General features: G+C 39.9%; 1 protein-coding gene across 3 annotated transcripts in view; it reads left to right on the forward strand.

Annotated features, from left to right (window-relative positions):
• WDR48 (WD repeat domain 48) overlaps positions 1–23,091 on the forward strand; it is a 47,061-nt gene that overhangs the window by 21,720 nt on the left and 2,250 nt on the right. For 2 of the 3 annotated variants that reach the window (XM_033212081.1, XM_033212083.1), the window contains 11 exons: positions 3,801–4,025; positions 6,183–6,257; positions 7,175–7,277; positions 8,442–8,539; positions 13,187–13,294; positions 13,684–13,780; positions 14,249–14,344; positions 16,846–16,951; positions 17,952–18,039; positions 20,312–20,388; positions 22,542–22,734. In XM_033212081.1, coding sequence (XP_033067972.1) covers positions 3,801–4,025; positions 6,183–6,257; positions 7,175–7,277; positions 8,442–8,539; positions 13,187–13,294; positions 13,684–13,780; positions 14,249–14,344; positions 16,846–16,951; positions 17,952–18,039; positions 20,312–20,388; positions 22,542–22,734 — 1,266 coding nt within the window. Of the gene's footprint in view, positions 1–3,800; positions 4,026–6,182; positions 6,258–7,174; positions 7,278–8,441; positions 8,540–13,186; positions 13,295–13,683; positions 13,781–14,248; positions 14,345–16,845; positions 16,952–17,951; positions 18,040–18,675; positions 18,931–20,311; positions 20,389–22,541; positions 22,735–23,091 lie in introns of those variants that run through there. The other variant, XM_033212084.1, reaches the window with a different exon arrangement.

Raw genomic sequence — 23,091 nt, forward strand, 5'->3', positions numbered from 1 at the left:
TGTTGGTCGGCAGCAACTTGGCCTCAGTACTTCCTGTCTTCATTGACAGAAACAAAGAGCACCTGATTAGGGCTACAGACCCTATTCCACTAAATCTGATTTAGCAGAATCATTGAAGGACATTCTGTCCTTGTCCTAGGAGTTACCTCATAATGAACATCTTCATGTTTATCTATGTTTATCTAGTGAAGGATGGAGGCAGTGGAAATGTTTTGATGACTCCTCCAACTCCTACAAGATCTCAGGCACTAGAATTCCTATAAAACAGGACATTCTTTAATCATACTACCAAATACTGCAAAGAAGTTGGCCAACGTAATACTTTTTTTTTTTTCTATTTTTGTACTTTTTTTTTTTTTTTTTAATTTAAGTTCTAGGGTACATGTTCACAACATGCAGGTTTGTTACATATGTATACATGTACCATGTTGGTGTGCTGCACCCATCAACTCATCATCTACATTAGGTATATCTCATAATGCTATCCCTCCCCACTCCCCGCGTCCCCACAATAGGACCCGGTGTGTGATGATCCCCTTCCTGTGTCCAAGTGATCTCATTGTTCAGTTCTCACCTATGAGTGAGAACATGCGGTATTTGGTTTTCTGTTCTTGTGATAGTTTGCTGGGAATGATGGTTTCCAGCTGCTTCCATGTCCCTACAAAGGACACGAACTTATCCTTTTTTATGGCTGCATAGTATTCCATGGTGTATATGTGCCACATTTTCTTAATCCAGTCTGTCACTGATGGACATTTGAGTTGATTCCAAGTCTTTGCTATTATGAATAGTGCCATAATAAACATATGTGTGCATGTGTCTTTATAGCAGCATGACTTATAATCCTTTGGGTATATCCCCAGTAATGGGATGGATGGGTCAAATGGTATTGCTAGTTCTAGATCCTTGAGGAATCGCCACACTGTTTTCCACAATGATTGAACTAGTTTACAGTCCCACTAACAGTGTAAATGTGTTCCTATTTCTCCACATCCTCTCCAGCACCTGTTGTTTCCTGATTTTTGAATGATTGCCATTCTAACTTTTGTGAGATGGTATCTCATTGTGGTTTTGATTTGCATTTCTCTGATGGCGAGTGATGATGTATGAATGTCTTCTTTTGAGAAATGTCTGTTCATATCCTTTGCCCACTTTTTGATGGGGTTGTTTGTTTCTTGTAAATTTGATTGAGTTCTTTATAGGTTCTGGATATTAGCCCTTTGTCAGATGAGTAGATTGCAAAAATTTTCTCCCATTCTGTAGGTTGGCTGTTCACTCTGATGGTAGTTTCTTTTGCTGTGCAGAAGCTCTTTAGTTTAATTAGATCCCATTTGTCAATTTTGGCTTTTGTTGCCATTGCTTTTGGTGTTTTAGACATGAAGTCCTTGGCCATGCCTATGGCCTGAATGGTATTACCTAGGTTTTCTTCTAGGGTTTTTATGATTTTAGGTCCAACATTTAAGTCTCTAATCCATCTTGAATTAATTTTTGTATAAGGTGTAAGGAAGGGATCCAGTTTCAGCTTTCTACATATGGCTAGCCAATTTTCCCAGCACCATTTATTAAATAGGGAATCCTTTCCCCATTTCTTGTTTTTGTCAGGTTTGTCAAAGATCAGGTGGTTATAGATGTGTGGTATTATTTCTGAGGGCTCTGTTCTGTTCCATTGGTCTATATCTCTGTTTTGGTACCAGAACCATGCTGTTTTGGTTACTGTAGCTTTGTAGTGTAGGTTGAAGTCAGGTAGTGTGATGCCTCCAGCTTTGTTCTTTCGGCTTAGGATTGTCTTGGCAATGTGGGGTCTTTTTTGGTTCCATATGAACTTTAAAGCAGTTTTTTCCAATTCTGTGAAGAAAGGCATTAGTAGCTTAATGGGGATGGCATTGAATCTATAAATTACCTTGGGCAGTATGGCCATTTTCACAATATTGATTAAAGTGGTTGTTTTGTTGGGGGGTCTGCTTTTCTGTAGTCTTAGAATACTAACTACCATCAGAGATTACTTTGCGTTCTATATCAGCATTGATACAACTGTGTTTCCTTATCTGCTTCCAACTGTGCACCCTTAGTTGGGACTTATCCTTTCCTGTTACAAGTTGCCCCAGGCCACGAGGATTTCTAACCCATCATATCTTACTTTCCTTATCCTCTTTAAGTTGTCAGACCTTACTCTGTAGATGCATAGTCTAGGATCTGAGGGATCAAAGCTTTACTGAAAATTTGCCACCTCAGAATAACACCTTTTCCTGGAATGGGGAGCCCCTCCTTGGCCCCTACGCCATCAGATTGCCACATTGCTCTCTCACACATGTTGCAGATTTGCTTTAACCTTACTGCTGACAGTTTCTTAATTGGTTAGTTTCTTGGTTCCCTTGTAAACTAGCTGGAATAGGTTATTAAACTACTGATGCTCCTGGCATCTTGTGGGGGAGTTTCCTAATATGTGTTCATTTAATTAAACATGCTTGGAGTTCTCAGGGGCCCTTAAAGTCATGGGGCAGGCCAGTAAATTTTTATTCCTGAAGGCCTCATGTATTTGGGCACCTTCCAAATCTCTAAGACCACAACTGTCTTTCCTTCTTTGAAGCTCTTTGCTTACTTAACTTCATACTCCAGCAGCAGCAATTGCTTTTTCCTCCAGGCCGTTCTTTTTCCCGAGGAAATCAAGTATTTATCCTCTTCTGCAAGTCACCACAGTAACCTGCTGAGTGTGGATGCAGGGTGTCTAATTCAGTTGTCTTCCGCCACACTCACAGTGTACTCAGCCCTCATTTGTATACCAGCAGCTTCTATGTAGTTGACTCTCTTGAGCCATCAGAAATTGTCAGAATTGCCATTGTTAACTCACCTGAGGCTCCTCATATGGAAATTGTCCAGCACAAAGAGTGAATGGTAAGCCTGAGACAAGATTTTGTTTCTGACTCCTGTCAGTAGAATCCAAGAGACCTGGCCTCATCAGGAGTCCAGAGCCATGAGACAGCGGTGTAACCCAGGGCTTCAAAAAGCTTGCTGGCCTAGTGCAGTGTTTGTCAAACATAGTGAACATCAGAATCACTTGGAGAGCCTGTTAAAGCACCAATTGCTGGGTTCCAACAGTTTCTGCCTTGTTAGCTCTGAATGAGACCCAATAATTTATATTTTAACAAGTTCCCAGGGGACTCTGATGCTGCTGGGACCACACTTTGAGACCCATGGGCCTAGTGTAGACTACTACCTTCGTTTCCACTGCTTTCAGACTCTGTGTCTCTTATTAGTAGATTATGCAAATAGGGCTTGTTTACAGGATTGACCAGAAATCAACAAGTGGCCAGGAAGAGAGGACAAAGGCAGTTCTTGCTCAGTGATTTCTCCTGCTGGAGTATCTCTAAGCATAATTTATAGGTATCATTCATCTAGTTTCTCTTCCATCCATTTTCCCTATTGGCAACTATAGACTAAATGTAAAATTACCACCAACAACGTGGCATATTTACATGAGTGAATTGATCAACAAAACAACCATAACTACTTATTTAGGAAAAAGAGATGAGGAGAAAAGAAACTTTTACTTACAGATTAGTGAATTGATCAACAAAACTACCCTAATTACATATTTGGGAAAAATAAGTAATTTTCCCCAAATTAAGTGAATTAGGTCACTTTAGCCTGTGGTGCATGGTTGTCAAGCCTTTATCCGAGGCAGAAACACAGGTTATTAGAGTTGTGTGTTTGACAATGTGGACTCGGGAGAAGTCAGGTGCAAAGCACAAGAAAGCAGGAACTTTGTGGCAAGTTCTAACTTTTCCTTTCTTTGTTTGTAGTGCCTTTCTGGCAGTTCTGATGGGACAATTCGCCTTTGGTCCCTTGGCCAACAGAGATGTATAGCAACATACCGAGTCCATGATGAAGGTGTTTGGGCGCTGCAAGTCAATGATGCCTTCACACATGTGTATTCTGGTGGAAGGGACAGGAAGATTTATTGTACAGACCTAAGAAACCCTGACATTCGGGTGCTAATTTGTGAAGAAAAAGCACCAGTTCTTAAGGTATGTCATATATTAATATTTTAGTTTTATAATTAAGGTTGTTACATGTGTTAGTCAAATAGAGCAAAAGCTATATTAAAACATGATTCAACTGCCGGTGGGGGGTGGTTTGTAAAAAAGATACTCCATCATGAGCAGAACTTGACAGGACAAGGAAGAGTAGGCATCTGTCTGGATGGAAGAGTGTCGGTATGAGATACTCTGGGGCAGTTTTGTGTTCTGCTTTTTTTTTTTTTTTAAACAGTTTTGTAAGTCACCTGTAGAAGAAAGTGTGACTTCTTGGTGCATCAGTGATGCATGACTCTCCCACTGATGGATTGTAGTGAAATTGTCTCATACTTGCTCCTGAGCTTGCCTGGCTTTCCTGAGCAGTCCTTAGGAGGAGAAATATGAGGAGTTAAGGTTATCTGTGAGCAGATGACAAAGCAGAGGAAGGTCAGGAAATGTGTCCATGGTCTTAGGAGTAAGGAAGTGAAAGAGTACTCTCCTCAAAGAGAAGAGGGAGCAGGCTGCTTCATACTCCAAACCACCACTGCCTCAGAGCAGCCCTGACCATCAGGATCTGTCATGTGGGTCAAAGGGTTCTTGAGGAAGTCTTTGGAGGCCATCCATATGGACACCTGCTGAAAGTGAAGCCTAGACTGAAAAATGGCCGGTCGACATGTTCAACCTCACCGATAGTCCCAGAATTTCACATTAAAAAACTGTGAGGAAGTTTCCAATTTTTTTTTTTTTTTTTTTTTTTTGAGACAGAGCCTTGCTCTGTCACCCAGGCTGGAGTACAGTGGCACAATCTGGGCTCACTGCAGGCTCTGCCTCCTGGGTTCAGGCCATTCTCCTGCCAGGCGCCCGCCACCACGCCCAGCTAATTTTTTTTGTTTTTTGTTTTTGTTTTTGTTTTTGTTTTTTTTCAGTAGAGGCGGGGTTTCACTATGTTAGCCAGGATGGTCTCCATCTCCTGACCTCATGATCCGCCCGCCTTGGCCTCCCAAAGTGCTGGGATTACAGGCATGAGCCACCACACGCAGCTGGAAGTTTCCAAATTTTAAAATGAAGGCAGAAAAATACTACTACTCCCTTTTCTCAGAAATCACCTAAAAGGAAAATGAGAAACAGAACTGCAGATACCCATTCTCTGCGAAACTAAGTGACATCTGAAACCTCAGACCGCTGTGTAGGAGGAAGGGCTGAAAAGAGGAATGGAGGTCAAATGTGAAGGTTGGGAGGATGTCTGCAGTCTAAGAGCTCAGACAAAACTGGCCAAGTACAGTTCTTTAAAATAGATGGCATATCCTAATAGACCAAACCAGTAATTCTTTAGAGAAGCAAAGAGAGCTGAATTAATAATCATACATATACAACGTGTGCAGGTAGTAGGCTGATGGGGAGACAAGCTTGGAGGAGAAACACTCTGCATTATGAGTTCTATGGCTGCCTGGATCTCTTGCCAGGATCTTGGCTGTGGGGAAAAGACTGAAAGAATTTGGCACAAACATAATTGTATGTTACGAGGAATATCATCTTAACTGAGGAGGATTGTTGCTAGCTAGGAGTCCTGCCCTGTCCCCACCACTGCAAACCTGCAGTTTCCTGATGTGGGAAGAATAGTGGATGAATGTAGAGTGATTCCACTTGTGTAATATATACATGCACATAAACACATTCTTATATGTGCCGTATTTTACATACAGAAGAATAGACAGTAAGCTATTCCCAGGCGTCCCGTCCTTAGGCAAGGGTTATTTTCACTTTTACTATGTTGTTAGGATGTTTTTTACTTCAGACATTTTCAAAGTAAAAAGAAATTTATTTCCTTGTTATTAAAAAAAGAACATAAAAACTGGAGTAACAAAAAGAAAAAATTATGGAAAGTCATCCTTTTGACTGTATCCATTCAAGTCCCTCAAATTGACCCCACTTAAAATTATTAGCCACTGTTTTAGGTGAGAAATTACCCATTACACTTTTATAGGGCTGTGAATTTATTTAGCAAAAAAAAAGACTCATTTTTCTGTACATCCTTAGTTTTTCACACATGTCCAGGTATAGTCACACACAGTTGTTGAATGAAGGAGTTGATATTAATAACGTATCTAGTCCTGGCGGTTCAGAAGAGTTGACATTCCACAAAGCAATATTTTTGTGCTTTGTTTTCAGATGGAGCTTGATAGATCAGCTGATCCTCCTCCTGCAATTTGGGTTGCAACAACTAAGTCTACAGTAAATAAATGGGTAAGTGAGCCATTAAGCTGGCAAAGGTTTATAAACATGTATTTTGTCATCACAGACCTGTAGACACCAGTTGCAAATGCTCAGTGTGGCCCTAACTCTAGCATGCTTTTGGGCAGGGGCAAAAACCTGAAAGCCCTCTGAATGCAGGTAGAATCCTAAAGATCATACTAAAATTAAGATAATAATCAAAATGACTATTCTGACTTCTTTGTCCAGAGCCAAGATACTTGTTCCATGTCCTTAGAATAGACACAGTTCCCTGATAAAACCAGTAAGTCTTAGTACATCCTCTGACCTCATGAAGCTACATTTGAAGATAGGCAGCCCAAGTACCAACAAGGCAGGGAAACTCACCAGGATTCAAATTTGTTTAAACATAAGAGAAAGCAGAAAATTGTGCTTTCAAATTAGTTTTCTTTTTCCTCATAGCATGAAGAACAGGGATAGAAATAGAGGATAAACAGAAGTCATCCAAAGCTCACTGTTAATTTGTAAATCTTAATTAAAAGACTTAAGTTTTCTTGCTTACCACACTATCTGTAGGTAACGAAAGAGAAAGTGTTTGCATTTATTCCTGTTGACATGCAGGTCAAGTGTTCTTTCTGTGTACTTATTTTTAAATGTTTATCTTGTGTTAATGTCATCATACCAATTTATGACCAACATAATTTTACCTGAAAGAGTACTCCTCCTTTCGTGCATAGTTTTCTCTTCCAAAGGCAATATTCCCTTCTTAATATTTGTTGCTTTTTAAACGATGATAGATAATTGTATTGTGATCAGATATTTTTCGGTTGATGTAGTGGTTGTTGGGGTTTTCTTATTTGTTTTTTGACTTTATTTTTCTTGCCACTTTAAACAGACTGGCAAAGCTTGTAGAGCGTAAAATGATCCAATAATACATTTTGTTATTTTAGACTTTGAAGGGAATTCATAATTTTAGAGCCTCTGGAGATTATGACAATGACTGTACAAATCCTATAACACCTCTTTGTACACAACCTGACCAGGTTATTAAAGGTAAGAAAATGGAAGGTACTGTACCCTTTATTGAAGTTAGCAGTGGTTACTTAGAGATTGACAAAAATGAAGACAGTGACCTTGCTTTAAATATAATTCTGATGTAAACAAAAGATAATACATTGGTTTATTTTTAATATAAGAAAAAGAGGGTTTTTTTTGTTTTTTTTTGTTTTTTTTTTTTTTTTTGAGATGGAGTCTTGCTCTGTCGCCCAGGCTGGACTGCAGTGACGGGATCTTGGCTCACTACAACCCCTGCCTCCTGGTTTCAAGCCATTATCTTGCCTCATCCTCCCAAGCAGTTGCGATTACAGGTGTGAGCCACCATGCCCAGCTACTTTGTATATTTTTAGTAGAGATGGGGTTTCATCTTGTTGGCCAGGCTGGTCTCGAACTCCTGACCTCAAATGATCTGCCTGCCTGAGCCTCCCAAAGTATTGGGATTATGGGCATGAGCCACCACGCCCAGCCAGAAAAAGTTATTTTAAAAAATGCTGTTAGTGACTTTTAAAGTGGACTTTCTTGAGTCAGTTTATTTGCCTAACATGAGAATAGTCATGATAAAACCAGTAGCCACTTTGTAAAATATATAGGATTTAATATTGTACTTAGGTATGAGGCAGAAAAGGACAGATATGATCCTCAAATTCTACATGCTGCAGCTGATTATGGCAAAAAAGCAGCGTATGTTTAATGTCAGAGTTTGGGATTAGAATTTTGTGTGGCACATTCATTTGTTCATGCTGTTAAACCTTTAGAATATTCATTCAGGAAGCAAAAGATGGGAAGCAAAAGTTATTGCAAAATGAGACTAATGCAGAGACTTCCTGTCATCATTTTGACTTTTCCCAGTGGATAAAGCTGTTGTCTCTCAACAATTTTCCACTAGTACCCCCCTTGACATGAAGAATCCTTTAATCCATAATGTATTATTAAAATCAGACAGTTTTTCTTTGAATGTTTATAAATGGACATAAATAATTTATGGCCCTTGAATTGCTTTAGATATAATCATATAGTCTTTTGGTTTGCCTTTTCCTTTCTGGTAGCTAGTACAGTTTGTGTTCCTGTTACATACTAGTTAACAATTGTTACCACACTGTGAATTTAAATGTAGGAGGATTGTTTTACCAATTGTGTGGTTTTTTTTTTTTTTCCCATTAGGAGGTGCTAGTATTATTCAGTGCCACATTCTTAATGATAAGAGACATATATTAACCAAAGATACCAATAATAATGTGGCATATTGGGACGTATTGAAGGTGAGTATCTTTTTTGGGTTAAATATAGGTTGTTAGATTGTGTACTCCCTTTATTTTTTATTTTTTGTATGTGATAAGATAATATAAGATGTAATTGCAGTAATACTTTATGGGGTGGGGTATACTTTCTTATGTGAATATCAGATAAGGTCATAGTTCATCTTTTTAAGTAAATAAACTGTTTAAATGGAATCATTTTCTCTGGTTAGTGTATTGCAGACAATCTTATATGCTGCCTTACCTTAAAAGTCTCATCCTTGTCACTATTGACATCTTAAGCCAGATAATTATTTGGTGGGGGGAGGGGGCAGGTAGGGGGCTATTCCATGCATTGTAGGATGTTTAGAACCTCTCTAGCCTCTACCCACTAGTTGCCAGTAATACCCCTCCCTCCCCCGAGGTGTGGCAACCACAGGTGTCTCCACATGTTGCCAGATGTTTGGAGGGAGGAAGAATGGTGTAAAATCACCCTAGACGAGACACACTGGAGTGCACAAAATAAGGTTGGCTGTTTCTTAGGATTTATAGACATCACTCCGAGCATTAGTTACAACTCTGGGTCGTGTTACAATAACTCCCTGTGGGACGGTTGAAATGCATGAAGCTATTCAATCACATTCCAGATAGCACTGAAGTGTTTGTAGGCAGATTAAAAAGTTAGTCTATTTTTTTTTTTTTTTTTTAAGACGGAGTCTCGCTCTGTCGCCCGGACTGGAGTGCAGTGGCCAGATCTCAGCTCACTGCAAGCTCTGCCTCCTGGGTTTACGCCATTCTCCTGCCTCAGCCTCCCGAGTAGCTGGGACTACAGGCGCCAGCCACCTCGCCCGGCTAGTTTTTGTATTTTTAGTAGAGACGGGGTTTCAGCGTATTAGCCAGGATGGTCTCGATCTCCTGACCTCGTGATCCGCCCGTCTCGGCCTCCCAAAGTGCTGGGATTACAGGCTTGAGCCACCGCGCCCGGCCAGTTAGTCTATTTTTATCATTCTGACCAGTTTCTTAGTGTTGTTGGTATACTTGTTCATTTGTTCAACAGATATTTCTTAGATTGAATGACTGTCATGTGCAAAGAACCATGCTTAAGGGTCATAAATGATGAAAAAGTCTTTACTTTGATCCCCTTTGGTAGGAGGGACAAGTGGAATGGGAAAACCTTATAGATAAGGAACAGATTTCAGGATAGCTTATGGATGAGGGAAGTCAGGAGAGCTTTGTGGTGGAGAAATCACTTGAACAAGGACTTAAAGGTTTCTAGTAGATGGATAATGGGGGTAGGAGGAAGAGCATTTCAGGAAAAGGAAATGAATGGCAGAGGCACAGAAGAAGGGTGGTATGTGCTTATTTGGGGCAAGGTGAGCAGTTTTGTTTATTTGGAGACCAGAATAAATATAAGGAAGTAATAGGGGGTGTAAGGTTGAAAAATGACATATAGGTTATTTCCCAAAGAGTCTTAAGCTGCAGGATCCAAAGTTGGCCTTTCTTTTGTACTCCCAGAAGAACCTTAGATAATTTTAGAGCAAGAAAATCTCATGTTGAGAGCAGTGGTAGTTGTTAGTGTATGTAATGGGAGACTAAAAGCTGGAAGACATCATGATTAGAGATCTAAAGGAAGAGACATGAGCACCATAGGAAAGGTTAAATAAATAAATAAATAAAAATAAAGGGCGAGACAGATGTTGAGCATATTATAAAGGAAGAATTGAAAAGAGCTGGTATTTTGGTTAAGCTCCTGGTTATAACGAAAAGAGATTCACTTACTTAATGATCTAAAGAATAAGACAGGCAAGTTTCTTGTTAGGAAAAAGGACTGTCTCTGAACAGAAACCTTGACTTGACTACTGGTTTTCCTCCCGGTGGGACATCTATGTGGGAAGTCCGTTATGAAACAGTTATTTGGTGAGCATTGCTTCAGAATGAGAGGCTTTAGTTCTTTGAGTAGAAAGTTTAGTTGCAGCAAACTTCAAAAATCTGATTACTTTTTCTTTACAAAAGAGAGATGCCTGTTGGGGGTCAGGGTAGAAACTCATGTTGATTTCAGAGAGAGTTCCCTTGGGGGACTGGGAGGATCCAGAACAGCCCTGAGGAACTGAGCAGCAGGAATTCTTGATTCTTCACTTTGATACTCTACCACAAATGTGTCCCTAACTCTGTCCTGTGGCTAGACTTCACCTCATGCTGCCCAGGACGTAATTATCTCCAGAATACCCAAGAGAATGTGATCAGGCCAGCTACTCTTTTGAGAGTTGACCTATCAGGTTTTCTGTATATGGGTGTGTTTCCCACTCTTGGTCTGGTTAACTGAGGCCTGAGTTGAGTCCTGCTGTCTGAATGGGAGGTCCTTCTACTTAGATGGGGCTAGCACACATCATGATAGGCATTTCTGTGTACCTAGCAGCTTCCCATATCCAGACCTTGAAGTTTTGATATCAAATGATCTGGTGTAATAGACATGGCTGAACAGTGTGGGACAGTCAGGAGTTTTTTAGGAACATTGGCTTGTGGGTTGGACAGAACTGCATTCTAACCTTGGCTCTGCCAAGTACTCACCAAGTGACCTAGGGAATATGCTAGGGAACATCTCTAAAATGGTTTCTTCATTCCTAAAATGTCGAGGGTGCCTATTATTGGTGATGTTGAGAAGCACAGTGTCTGGTACATAATAGGAGGCTGTTGCACTAATACAGGTGAAAGGTGATATTTGTCTAGACTAGGGTGGGAACAAGGGAGATGGAAAAAATAGAATAGGAAAATATTTAGGCCTGTGAACAAGAGTGATAACTTTTTTTTTTTTTTTTTTTGATACGGAGTCTCACTCTGTTGCCCAGGCTGGAGTGCAGTGGTGCGATCTTGGCTCACTGCAACCTCCAACTCCCTGGTTGGAGCAATTCTCCTGCCTCAGCCTCCTGAGTAGCTGGGACTACAGGCATGCACCACCACATCAGGCTAATTTTTGTATTTTTAGTAGAGATAGGGTTTCACCATGTTGGCCAGGATGGTCTCAATCTCCTGACCTCCTGATCCACCCGCCTTGGCCTCCCAAAGTGCTGAGATTACAGGTGTGAGCCACCGTGCCTGGCCACAGGAGTGATACTTTAATGAAAGGAGTATGAGGAAAGGAAGAAGCAAGAATGAGTCCCAGGTTTCTTGATTGGACAGTTTGTTGAATAGAAGTGATGTAGGGAATGTAAGATGAAAAACGGGTTATCAGGAGAAAAGGATATGCTGAGAAAGATGTTGAATTTGAGTTTCTGTGGGATATCAGAATAGAGATGTATGTTGGGCAGACAGCTGTACAGTCTCAAGCACAGTTAAAGAACTGAGCTGGAGTAAAAGGCTCAGCAGTCATCAGCTTGTGGATTACAGTTGATGTCATAGGAAATGTCAGAGTTTCCAAGGGACATATGTAGACTGAGAAGAAACTAAGTCATCAGTTTTTCAGGAATGTTGGGAAAAGAGGAAGCCACAATAGTATATGATTTTAAAAAGTTGTGGGGGAGTAAGAAAACCAAAAGCCAATGGCAGCTCAAGAACAAATTGAGTATTTCAGGAAGGAGCTTGTGGTTAGTGGCATTAACCTGCTGTGAGTTGATTTAAGATGTGACTGTAACATGCACATGGATTTAAATAAAGAGGGTGGCCTCTGGTTAGAGTCTTAAGGGCAAAAGCCAGATAGAGTGCGTTGAGTAGTGATTTGAAGGTGAAGAAACAGAAAATTTGACTGGATAATCTTTGAAGAAATTTGATTGGAGGGGTAGGCAGGAAGAGGCAGAAGCTGGAGAAGAGGTAGGAGTCAGAGGGCCAAAGGAAGCTTTTGATTTTGTTTGGTTTTGTTTGGGTATTTGGGTATTTTTCAGATGTAAGAAATTTGAGTATATTTCATTGCTCCTGGGGAGAAGCCAGTAGAGACATTCATGGGTAGATGACAATACAAGGTCATCCCAAGAAGCAAGAGGTGAGGGGGACTGGAGCACAGTCAGAAGGGATACCGTTTTCCTTGCACCAGGGAGAATGATAGAGAAAGGTAAGGGGATTCTGTCAAGGCTTTTCTTTGTTTTAAGAAAAAGAAGTCAGAATCACGTGCTGAGGGTAATGGAGAAGGTGGCAAGGTGAAAGGTAGAAGAGAGATTTAATTGAGATGGGACTGTGAGACAGTGAGCCCAGGGCTCAAGTCTCCAGTAAATGAGGGGAGAGTGGCAGGTTGCTAGATGGCAGTGAAGGAAAGGTGTACAGTTTACTGCTGCTAAATGACATGGGCCTCAGAGAAGTAAGTTTTTACATGGAGATGATGGAGTAATGGTCTCCATGTAGCATCAAGGAACAATGGGATGTGGGAAAATAAACAGTCCGCCTTTGAGAAGATGGCCGACAACTGGGACCCTCAAAAGAGCCATGTTGCTGTTAAGATGAGGTGGTATATTATATCAGTATCAGCACAATTAAATTACAGTTTCTTCCCAAATAATATTTTGTGCTTTTTTAATTTAAAATTTTTATAGCAGCAGATTGTTATTTAAAAAAAGGACCACATTCTTTTTGAAATGTATTTTAGACTATTAAGACGTGAAAATGTGTAAAATTTTGAATAGCAAAGTCAGAATCAAGTGAATTCACCACTTAATATTGATAATTATACTTTCTTTTGATGTATAGGCATGTAAAGTTGAAGATCTGGGCAAAGTGGATTTTGAAGATGAAATTAAGAAAAGATTTAAAATGGTGTATGTGCCAAATTGGTTCTCAGTAGACTTAAAAACAGGGGTAAGTTAGCAGTTGATACTTGTATAATTTGGGATAATTGAAGATTTTCATTATAGCTCATAATTATTATTAGTTACAGAGTCCTGTGTTTTTAAGCGTGAAAGAAAAAAAAATCTGTGTTAAAACTTACAAAATGCAAAACAGAATAAAAAAGGAAACAAAATTTTAAAAAAACAAAAAAAAATTTAAAAAAAATTAAAAAGTTACAGAATGCCTTTGGTATCCCAGGAAACTAAATTGTGTAGTTGCATTGAATCACATAAAACACATTTTGGTTCCTGAATTTATGACTTAGCACTTTAATCAAATAGTACAAACAAACGAAGGTTTAGAGACTTATTTGGAGAATATATTCAAATAGAATGCCACTAAGTTTTTTCTTTTGATAGATGTTAACTATTACTTTGGATGAAAGTGACTGTTTTGCTGCCTGGGTTTCTGCAAAAGATGCTGGTTTCAGCAGCCCTGATGGGTCAGATCCAAAATGTGAGTTTAAGTGTCCTTCATTTTTTTCCTCCCTTCTAAAGAGAAGACGAATATGAGCTGTTTTTTGCTAAGTACTTATCTTTGTAAAAGTTCTCTATATTTTGTTGACTATGTCCTAAAAATGTGGTATGTACAAATACCTGATGTATACAAATCATTTTAGTAACTTCATATGGAAATAGCCCTTTAAAGAATCTGATTCTCATTTTTGTTTTTAAATAATAGCTATATCTGAGCAACCATGTAGAATATCTCTTTGCTCCATATGATCATTGCTTTAAACGTTCTAAGATAAAATTTTAGCAGAATTGGCAAAATCACTACAGTCTTGATTTTAGACATCATTGGCATTGGGTTAAGAATTTAACATCAGAATATGTACAAACTTAGAATTTTTATTCTCTTTTTAGGTTAAAGCCATTTAACTCTCTTTTCCATTTTATCTCTTTTTAATTAACTTCTTGGCAGTGAATTTAGGAGGACTTTTACTCCAAGCACTCCTGGAATATTGGCCTAGAACACATGTGAATCCAATGGATGAAGAGGAAAATGAAGTAAACCATGGTTAGTTTTTATATTCAGATAGTTGCATAAAAAGTTAGAGGTACTTACTTAAAAGGTACTTACTTAAACTGTTTGCTAAAATATTTGTGGTGTGCTCAATTTATTGTCCGCCCTTCCACATCTCAAAGCAGGAACATCCATCCAGTCTTAACTGACTGAGATTCCAAAAGAGCAGACCACCTTATGATGTGGCTTTTAGTGAGACTGCTCAAGATAAATAAAATACCCTATATTCATATTCAGATGACTTTTGTCTTAAAATGAGGCACCTTAACAGACTTATTTCCAAAATATTCTTCAAGATACCTGTGATCTTTTGGATTAACCTCCAAAGCTAGGTAGGTAGCTGCATCAGAAAGCCAGGTTTGTCATTGCATAGTCACTCTTCATGTTGGGCTGAAATGTTGGTATTTGCTAGTCTCATGGCCTATCTGATTTTGACTCTGTTTCAAAAAAAAGTCAAATTCCATCTCAGAAGTGACGGGGCATATGCTCAAGCATGTGTAAAGAATTAATGTCATTGAGGACATCTGAAAGGTGTGTGTGCCATAGGCAGTGGCAGTAAAGTCCTCTGAGCAGCAGAGGAGAACATGTTTGGAATATATGCATTTGACTCAGTTTGATCAAAGGAAGGGGAAACAAGAACTTAGAATTTCACATCCTCATGTGAAACCTACGGCTGGTTGAGGAATCATTGAGTCCCATCAACTGAGGCTTACTCCTCTGAAGATTCTCTGCTGGCCACCAGGAGTGAGCAACAATGGCGAGTACCTCCTGCCAGGGACTTTGTTCTGGCTGTCACATTCACCCATAATGATATGTGGAATTTAAATCTCTCACATGAGGATGACATGCTTCCTTGAAAACCAGTCTTCTGATGTTCCTGTCAGAGAGAGGGTGCTGTTGTCCCACCCATGGTAGCTTTTCTTTTACATCACCTAACACACTTTGATCCCTGTCGGAATTGTACCGTGGACCTTGAGTCAGAGAAACTGATGGAAAAATCTTTCCACAGAGGGTCAAGAAAGCCAGGTTCTGGGGTGGGCTCTGCAGCTTAACAGCTGTGTTAAGTGATCTGCTGTGGGCAGATCATTTCCAGTTAGATGGGATACTTTCAGCGACCCAAATAAGCAATAAGGATTAAGTTATCAAAACAGTGGTATAGTCATGCACCCTTTGGATCTAGGCTTTGGGTGAGGAGTATAAGGAAGACATCACCAGAAACCATGTCATCCTTAACATCAGACTGCACGGGGAAGGCAGGGCAGGGCATGGCTACCTCCTTATCCAGAGCTCAGACCACAGCACCTGCAGCATATACTCGGTGGACACTCTGGAGTTGTTCAGATGGTGAGCAGCTCTACTGTTCAGAAGCTCTTACCAAGTTTCAGGTGGGGATACTAAAGACACATGGGTATGGTCCCTGTCCTTCAGGAGCTGATGTTCTGGTATGGCAGAGTTACTTATGGAAAGCACTCTGAGATAGAAGAGTTGGGTGCTAGGAGAGAGGTTCCACAAATGCAGTAGGATTTCAGGGGGTCAGATGCTTCCAGTTTAATGAGGAAAGTGTCATGAATGAATTGGCCACTTGAGTTGGTGTCACCTGTGCTGGGTCAAAAGTTTATAAAGAAAGCAGATGTAGCTAGGCGTGGTGGCCTCACACCTGTAATCCCAGTGCTTTGGGAGGCCTCTAATATTTGTTGACAGTGATTTTGACATCTGTGCTTGTTGGGTTACTTGCTACTTGATGGCTTATGTTTAGGCTGCTCTGCCAAGCAGCCTTGAACCCAGGAGTTTGAAACCATGCTGGGCAATATAGCAAGACCCTGTCCCTACAAGAAATGTAAACAATTAGCCGGCTGTGGTGGTGTGTTCCTATAGTTCCAGCTACTCAGGAGGCTGAGGTGGGAGGATCACTTGAGCCAGGAGAGGTTGAGGCTGCAATTAGCTGTGATCACGCCACTGCACTCCAGCCTGGGCAACAGAATGAGACCCTGTCTCAAAGAAAAAACAACAATGGAAAGGAAATCTGCAGAGAACAATAAAAGCAAAATTGTGGACTCCTTGAGGATTTTTTCACAAATGCTTCTGTCATTAGTCATGGCTGCCATTAAATGTAATTTTTTTTCCTCAAGAAATTTTTCTGAGCTTGGTGTTCTACAAAAAAAAAAAAAAACCCTAGATCATCATTTATATACAGGCTGTCCTAGACTTCCTTGTGGCTGAAGTAGCTGGTTATGTTTTTGTTCTGAATCTCAAACATTAATCTCCTCTTTTATTAAAATCCTTGAAAATACAGTCATTTTTTCCATGAAATATACCACAAGTGGCTGTGTTTCTTATTTTCAGAAATTTAACTTTTGTTTTTAACCTTTATTTCTAACTCTGGTGGACTTAGAGGACATTTGATCTTGCAATGTTTGAAGCTTATGGGAGTAAAATGTTTAGAATCTGTTTTTAGCACTAACTCTGATATTACCATCACCTGCATCTTTTCCTAGTAAATGGGGAGCAGGAGAACCGCGTGCAGAAGGGAAATGGATATTTTCAAGTGCCCCCCCACACACCTGTGATCTTTGGTGAAGCTGGAGGTCGCACACTGTTCAGGTATGGATAAGAAAGACTAGAGGTTCTGCCTGAAAAGGTATCCCATTTGCTAAGAAGTGTCGACTCAAACTCAATATTTTGATACTAGAAATAGTTTATTATTAAATTCTAGGGATGCCAAGGATTGGAAGCATCCCATGTCCATGAGATAGTGAAATGTCTGCTGCTGTTAGACCACATTCTAATTGGGAGGAGAACCTCTACTGTTAGAATGAGGTAGAATACTTTGCCTCAAAGCAGCTTCTCTATTGGTTTCTGTAAGAAATTTTCACTTTTCTTCACTTTGCCCGTGTGACTGCAAGGGTCAAGCAACAGATGATACCACTAGAATTCCCTGCCCACAGAAGAGCTTCAGAGTACATTACTTTCCTTAGGCTGGTCTAGCCAAGATGAGCTGGGCTGCTCCTGGGAACTGTTGAGGCTGACACTGACATTGCCTGGGGTGCCAGTTACGTGTGGGGCCCTTCACGGAAGGGCTGGACTGGTTCACCTCCAGGTTGCCAGCAAGGTCCTGGTAGAGCCAGGGGGAGAGCTTACTAGTCTATAGTTGCCAGAAGAAAGAAAGAATAAGACATGCTTGTCTTATTCTTGAATGCAGGATTATCTTTCTTTCTGATAGTTTCCTGAGTGGTTATCAGAAATATTCTAACTTCTACTGCATGTGAAAGTCTCTGCCATGCACTGTGGCACTAGCTGGGGACATTTACTGAGTGCTTTGCTTGCACCCAGGTTTCCTATCATCACCCAAGGACTCCTTGGTGATGCTATAGCAGCTATAGTGTATGCCTGGCCTTGGAATCTGGGGGCCTGAGTTTTAGGGCCTGCTGTCCTTTTTAGCTGAGTGAGTCATTCTTCCAGGCTGTACTTTATTTCCTCAGCTGTCAAGTGGGGGGGTTAGCCTACATGAAAACCATGAGGGTTCCTTCCTCTAATATTTGTTGACAGTGATTTTGACATCTGTGCTTGTTGGGTTACTTACTACTTGATGGCTTGTGTTTAGGCTGCTCTGCCGAGATTCTGGGGGTGAGACTGAGTCGATGCTTCTTAATGAGACAGTGCCACAATGGGTAATTGACATCACTGTGGATGTAAGTATCCTCCACTCCCACTTGGCTATTTTATTTTTTTGCAATTCATGAAATTAACTGCTTTAGACAGTATAATCTTAAACCTTACTAAAAACTAGACTCCCAAGTGGAATCCCCATCTGCTTCCTTGCAGTTCCAAAGTTGGAGAAGTAGTACTGATAATTATTTATATATCTAGCTTTGTTGGTTTTTATATATATGCTTATTCAATAAAATAATAAATGAATGAAGCCCTCATCTCTTCCCCAAGCATTCATTCTTGCCCATTCACTCCCTATCCTTCCTCCCATGCATAATAAATTAATGCATAGCCTTCAGTACTTTTTTCTTTCTATACAAGCATATATTTGTGTACATAGATGTGTCTACAGTTCATTTTGTTTTGCACAAAATCTCTTATACATACTGTTCTGCAACTTTTTTTCACCTAAAAAAATGTATCCTGGACATCTTTTCATGTCTGTACATGCGAATCATTCCTTTTTAATGACTGTGTTAAGATTCTACTGTATAAATGTACCATAATTTATTTAATCAGTCCCCTATTAATGGACATTTAGGTTGTTTCCAATGTTTTCTATTACAAACAGTGCTGCAGTGAACATCCTTGTACATATATCTTTGTGTACTTTTTAGGATAAATTCCTAGAAGTGGAATTGCTGGATCCAAGGGTATGCACATTTTAAATTTTGATAGATACTGCCAAATTGCCCTCACAAAGGCTGTACTAGTTTACATTCTCACCAACAGTGTATGAGTGCCCATTTCCCCACACCTGCACCAACACTGGATAATCTTTGCTAAAAAATAGGCAAACAGTATCTTATTATTTTTATGTGGATTAAAAACAAATTAATAGTGAGGTTAAGCATCTTTTCATATTGGCCATTTGTTTTTCTTCTGTGAATTACCTGTTTGTATTCTTTATCTATTTTTCTATTGGGTCATTTTTCTTACTGATTTGTGGGGTGGTTCTTTATATTGAATATTTACCCTTTAACTATTATCTGTGTCTCTCAATTAAATTTTCACTTCGTTCCTGCTGTCTTTTGCCAGGTGAAAAGTTTTACTTTTTATATAATCAAATTGATCCTTGATGGCTCTCAGTTTCATGTCTTGTTTAGGTATTTCCTACTCCAAAGTAACACAGATATTCTCCTATATTCTCTTCTAGTTGTTTTATGATACTTATGTCTAGCTCTCTAATCTATTAGAATTTATTCTTCTGTTTGGTGTGAAGTAGGATTCTGATTTTTTCCAAATGGACAGCTAGTGTGCTAGCACAATTTATTGAAAATCTGTCCTTTTTCTGCTAATCTGGAATGCTGTGTTTATCATGTACTAAATTTCTGTATACACATGGGTCTGTTTCTAGACTGTCTTATGTACTGTGGATGTATTTCATGTCTTTCTAAAGCCGTATGAAAAGGAATTTAATCTTTAGAACCTTCAGAAACTTTATTTTCTGTCCCGGATATACCCCAAGACTTAAAGCCAATGTGACACCTGATGGATATTCCATGGTCTTCTCTATGCCCGAGCACCCCAGAAGCCACTAATTTCTTTGAGTGTGAAACTCACCTGGGACACATTGCTGACTTTAGGCCTGTGGCTTATTCTGAGAGGAGACATCCAGACAGGATGTGACGTGGAGGCTCGGAGGGGATTAATACCCTGAGAAAAGATGACCACGTAATTTTATCTTTCATCTAAGAATGTGGTTTACTTCATGGTAGACATCTGGGTTCTTGGCTGAAGTTTCCATTCTTTCTTAACACCTCAGACCTCACTCTGATGTCAGAGGGAAAGAAAATGGGAGGATTTTGATTGGCCTTTTCAGTTGGATGATGGGCCTCACCGGCACAGAATATGTGGCTTTGCTCAAAGGTGAATGCTGTGGGTATCTCTCAAGACACTTAAGTTTTTGTTTGGGCCTTTAGGTATCAGCCCCAATATTTAAATGTAGAATTGAGATTTTGGTTTGTATGGCTTAAAAAATTAAAATAAAGTTTGTTTCTCTTTAATACCTTGTACTGTTATCTAAGAAGAGCCATGCTACAATTTCATATTGCCACTAATGTTACATATATTTTTCTGATGAATTTTCTCGAAGGCTGACTTCGGTAATTTGATAGCTCACTATACATTTCATAGAAAATCACTTTTAATTGTAAGATAATTATTACTTGCAAGTCATGTTTTCCTATTAACATTATTTTCATTTATCAACTAATAGAAACTATTATACCTTTTTAACTTTTACTGTTTCAGAAAAATATGCCCAAATTCAACAAAATTCCTTTCTACCTCCAACCTCATGCATCTTCAGGAGCAAAAACCTTAAAAAAGTAAGTAAATATATGGTTCATTGATCTAATTAACTACTGGAGAGAATTCCTTTTCCTTCCTTTTATAGCAAAGGAAGCAGATACCAGATCTAAGGCTGATTTTATAATATTCATAGTTTATACAGTTAAACCACTTACCAGATACCAACTTTGGCTGACTACAGGTGTTCAAAAATAAATAAGGCCAGGCACAGTGGCTGATACCCATAATCCCAGCACTTTGGGAGGGTAAGGTGGGAGGATTAATTGAGGCCAGGAGTTTGAGACCAGTCTGAGCAACATAGTGAGACCCCCCTCACTACAAAAGATTTAAGTAAAAAAATTAGCTGGGCATGGTAGCATACACTTGTAGTCCAAGCTAGCCAGGAAGCTAAGGCAGGAGGATCGTCAGAAGTTTGAGGCTGCAGTGAGCTAAGATCATGCTACTGCACTCCAGCTTGGGCAACAGAGAGAGACCTTGTCTCTAAGAAAAAAATGATAAATAAAACATGCATTTTGTCTGTTGCCTTAATTCACAGTTTAGGACCCAACCTGTATATAATAGTTGCTTTTATGGATACTTAAGGAATAATGAGAGTGGGAGAAAAAAATGAGCTTGTGGCTGGAGCTTCCCAGAAAGGCTTCTTGAAGGACATGGAATTTGAGTTGGACATGTAATGATTGGTAGAACTTCAAAAGATAGATATTCCAAGTCCAAGACACAGTGTGATCAGGGATGTAGAAGTGGGAGCATGCATAAGATAGTGGAAGGTAGTGTGAGGAGCCATGCATCTGCAGCATGGGATGGAGGCACAGCAGGAAGATATTAGGAAGTAAATTGGAAAGGCTGTTAAAGGTTTTGTTGATGTTGGATTTGAATGCCAAGCCATAGAGCATGCAGTGACTAAACACCAGAAACTTTTGAGCCAATGTGGGATATGGTCCAGGGAGACCCAAGAGAAGAACTTTAGTAGTGTAGTAATGGGATGGTAAACTATGAACAATATGTATATTGTAGCAAATAAAATCAAAAAAATTTGTAAGCCTCTTTGTTACAGAGATTTCCAAACTTATATAGAAAGAAGCTAGTGAGCCCCCATTGTCCAGTCAGATAGCTTCAGTAATTATCAATACCTTGCTAAACATTTTGCTTCACCTATACCTCTGCCTGCCCTCCCACCCACCTCCCTCCACACACACACACACACACACACAATTACTTTAAAGTGAGTCTTAGACATCACTTCAGATAGATTTAACAACTGCAGTTCAAATGGTTTTCAGAGCGTAAGCCTTCGTTTTTTGGTGTAATAGTTATTGACTGTTATCAGAGATACAGAAGTAGGGTGTTGATGAGTCTAGTTTGGGACATAGAGAGTTTGAAGTGCCTGTAGGACATCCAACTGAAGATACCCAACCAGCTGTTGGGTTTGTGGTTTAGAACAGAAGTTTGAGACTCAAAGTCTAGACTCAGGCATTGTCTACCCACAGGTGCTAGTTGAAGGCATGGCAGTGGGGAGGAAAGCCCAGGGAAAACTGAGCAGTGTCGGACCCTGGTAAGCATTGGGAGCTGTCTGCCTTTCCAGAATTATTTAGTTTGTCCAGGCTCTGGGGAAGTATTCAAGGGAATAAAACCCAGAAGGCTACTGTGTATATATATGTAAGTGTTTTTGTTTGTTTGTTTTTCTGAGATGGAGTCTCACTCTGTTGCCCAGGCTAGAGTGCAGTGGCGTGATCTTGGCTCACTGCAGCCTCTGCCTCCTGAGTAGCTGGAATTACAGGCGTGCACCATGCCCAGCTAATTTTTTGTATTTTAGTAGAGACAGGGTTTCACCATGTTGGTTAGCCAGGCTGGTCTTGAACTCCTGATCTGAAGTGATTCACCTGCCTTGGCCTCCCAAAGTGCTGGGATTATAGGCATGAGCCACCACGCCTGGCCTGTATATGTAAGTTTTAAGAACATGTATTAATCTCATTTAGTTGTACATAAACTGTGTCTTAGAAGGACACTGTAGAAAATCTTTCGGCAGCTCTAAAAATGGATTAAGGTAATGACCAAAAACATTTATTGGTTTTTCATCTTTATAAAATGTTTGCATCAAAGAAAAATAATATGGAATAAATAATATCTAGTGATTTCCCTGATGTCACAATATGCCACTGCTTCTTTACAGAGACAGACTCTCTGCTAGTGACATGCTCCAAGTCCGAAAAGTTATGGAACATGTTTATGAAAAAATTATCAACTTGGATAATGAGTCTCAAACCACTAGCTCTTCTAATAATGAAAAACCAGGAGAACAGGAAAAAGAAGAGGATATTGCTGTGTTGGCAGAGGAGAAAATTGAACTTTTGTGCCAGGACCAGGTAAGTGGACTTGAGGACTACAGCCCCATTTTTTCCAGTGCTGGTGCTCATCAAGAGTTACATGCCTTTGGGCAGGGGGCTTCTACTTTTAGAGGGGCTCTAAGGAGCCCTGGGCCTCTCCCACCTAAAGCCCACCCTAAAGCTCCTCTTTACTGCTGGGGAGATTTTCAGAGAAGGGATACATAGACAAATGTGGATGTGCTGGTAGCTTTTTTTTCTGACAAGGAAAAGACATGGTCTTCTTGATTTGCAAAGCAGCATGTGCCATGTTAGTTTATGATTTAGAGTGAAGGTGTGCGGAGAAATGGCAGAACGGTTTTTTAAATCAAGATGCACTCAAAACGTATCCTTAGACGA

The sequence above is a fragment of the Trachypithecus francoisi genome, unplaced genomic scaffold (genome assembly GCF_009764315.1).
Source record: "Trachypithecus francoisi isolate TF-2019V2 unplaced genomic scaffold, Tfra_2.0 Lachesis_group0, whole genome shotgun sequence".
NCBI classification, from domain to species: domain Eukaryota; kingdom Metazoa; phylum Chordata; class Mammalia; order Primates; family Cercopithecidae; genus Trachypithecus; species Trachypithecus francoisi.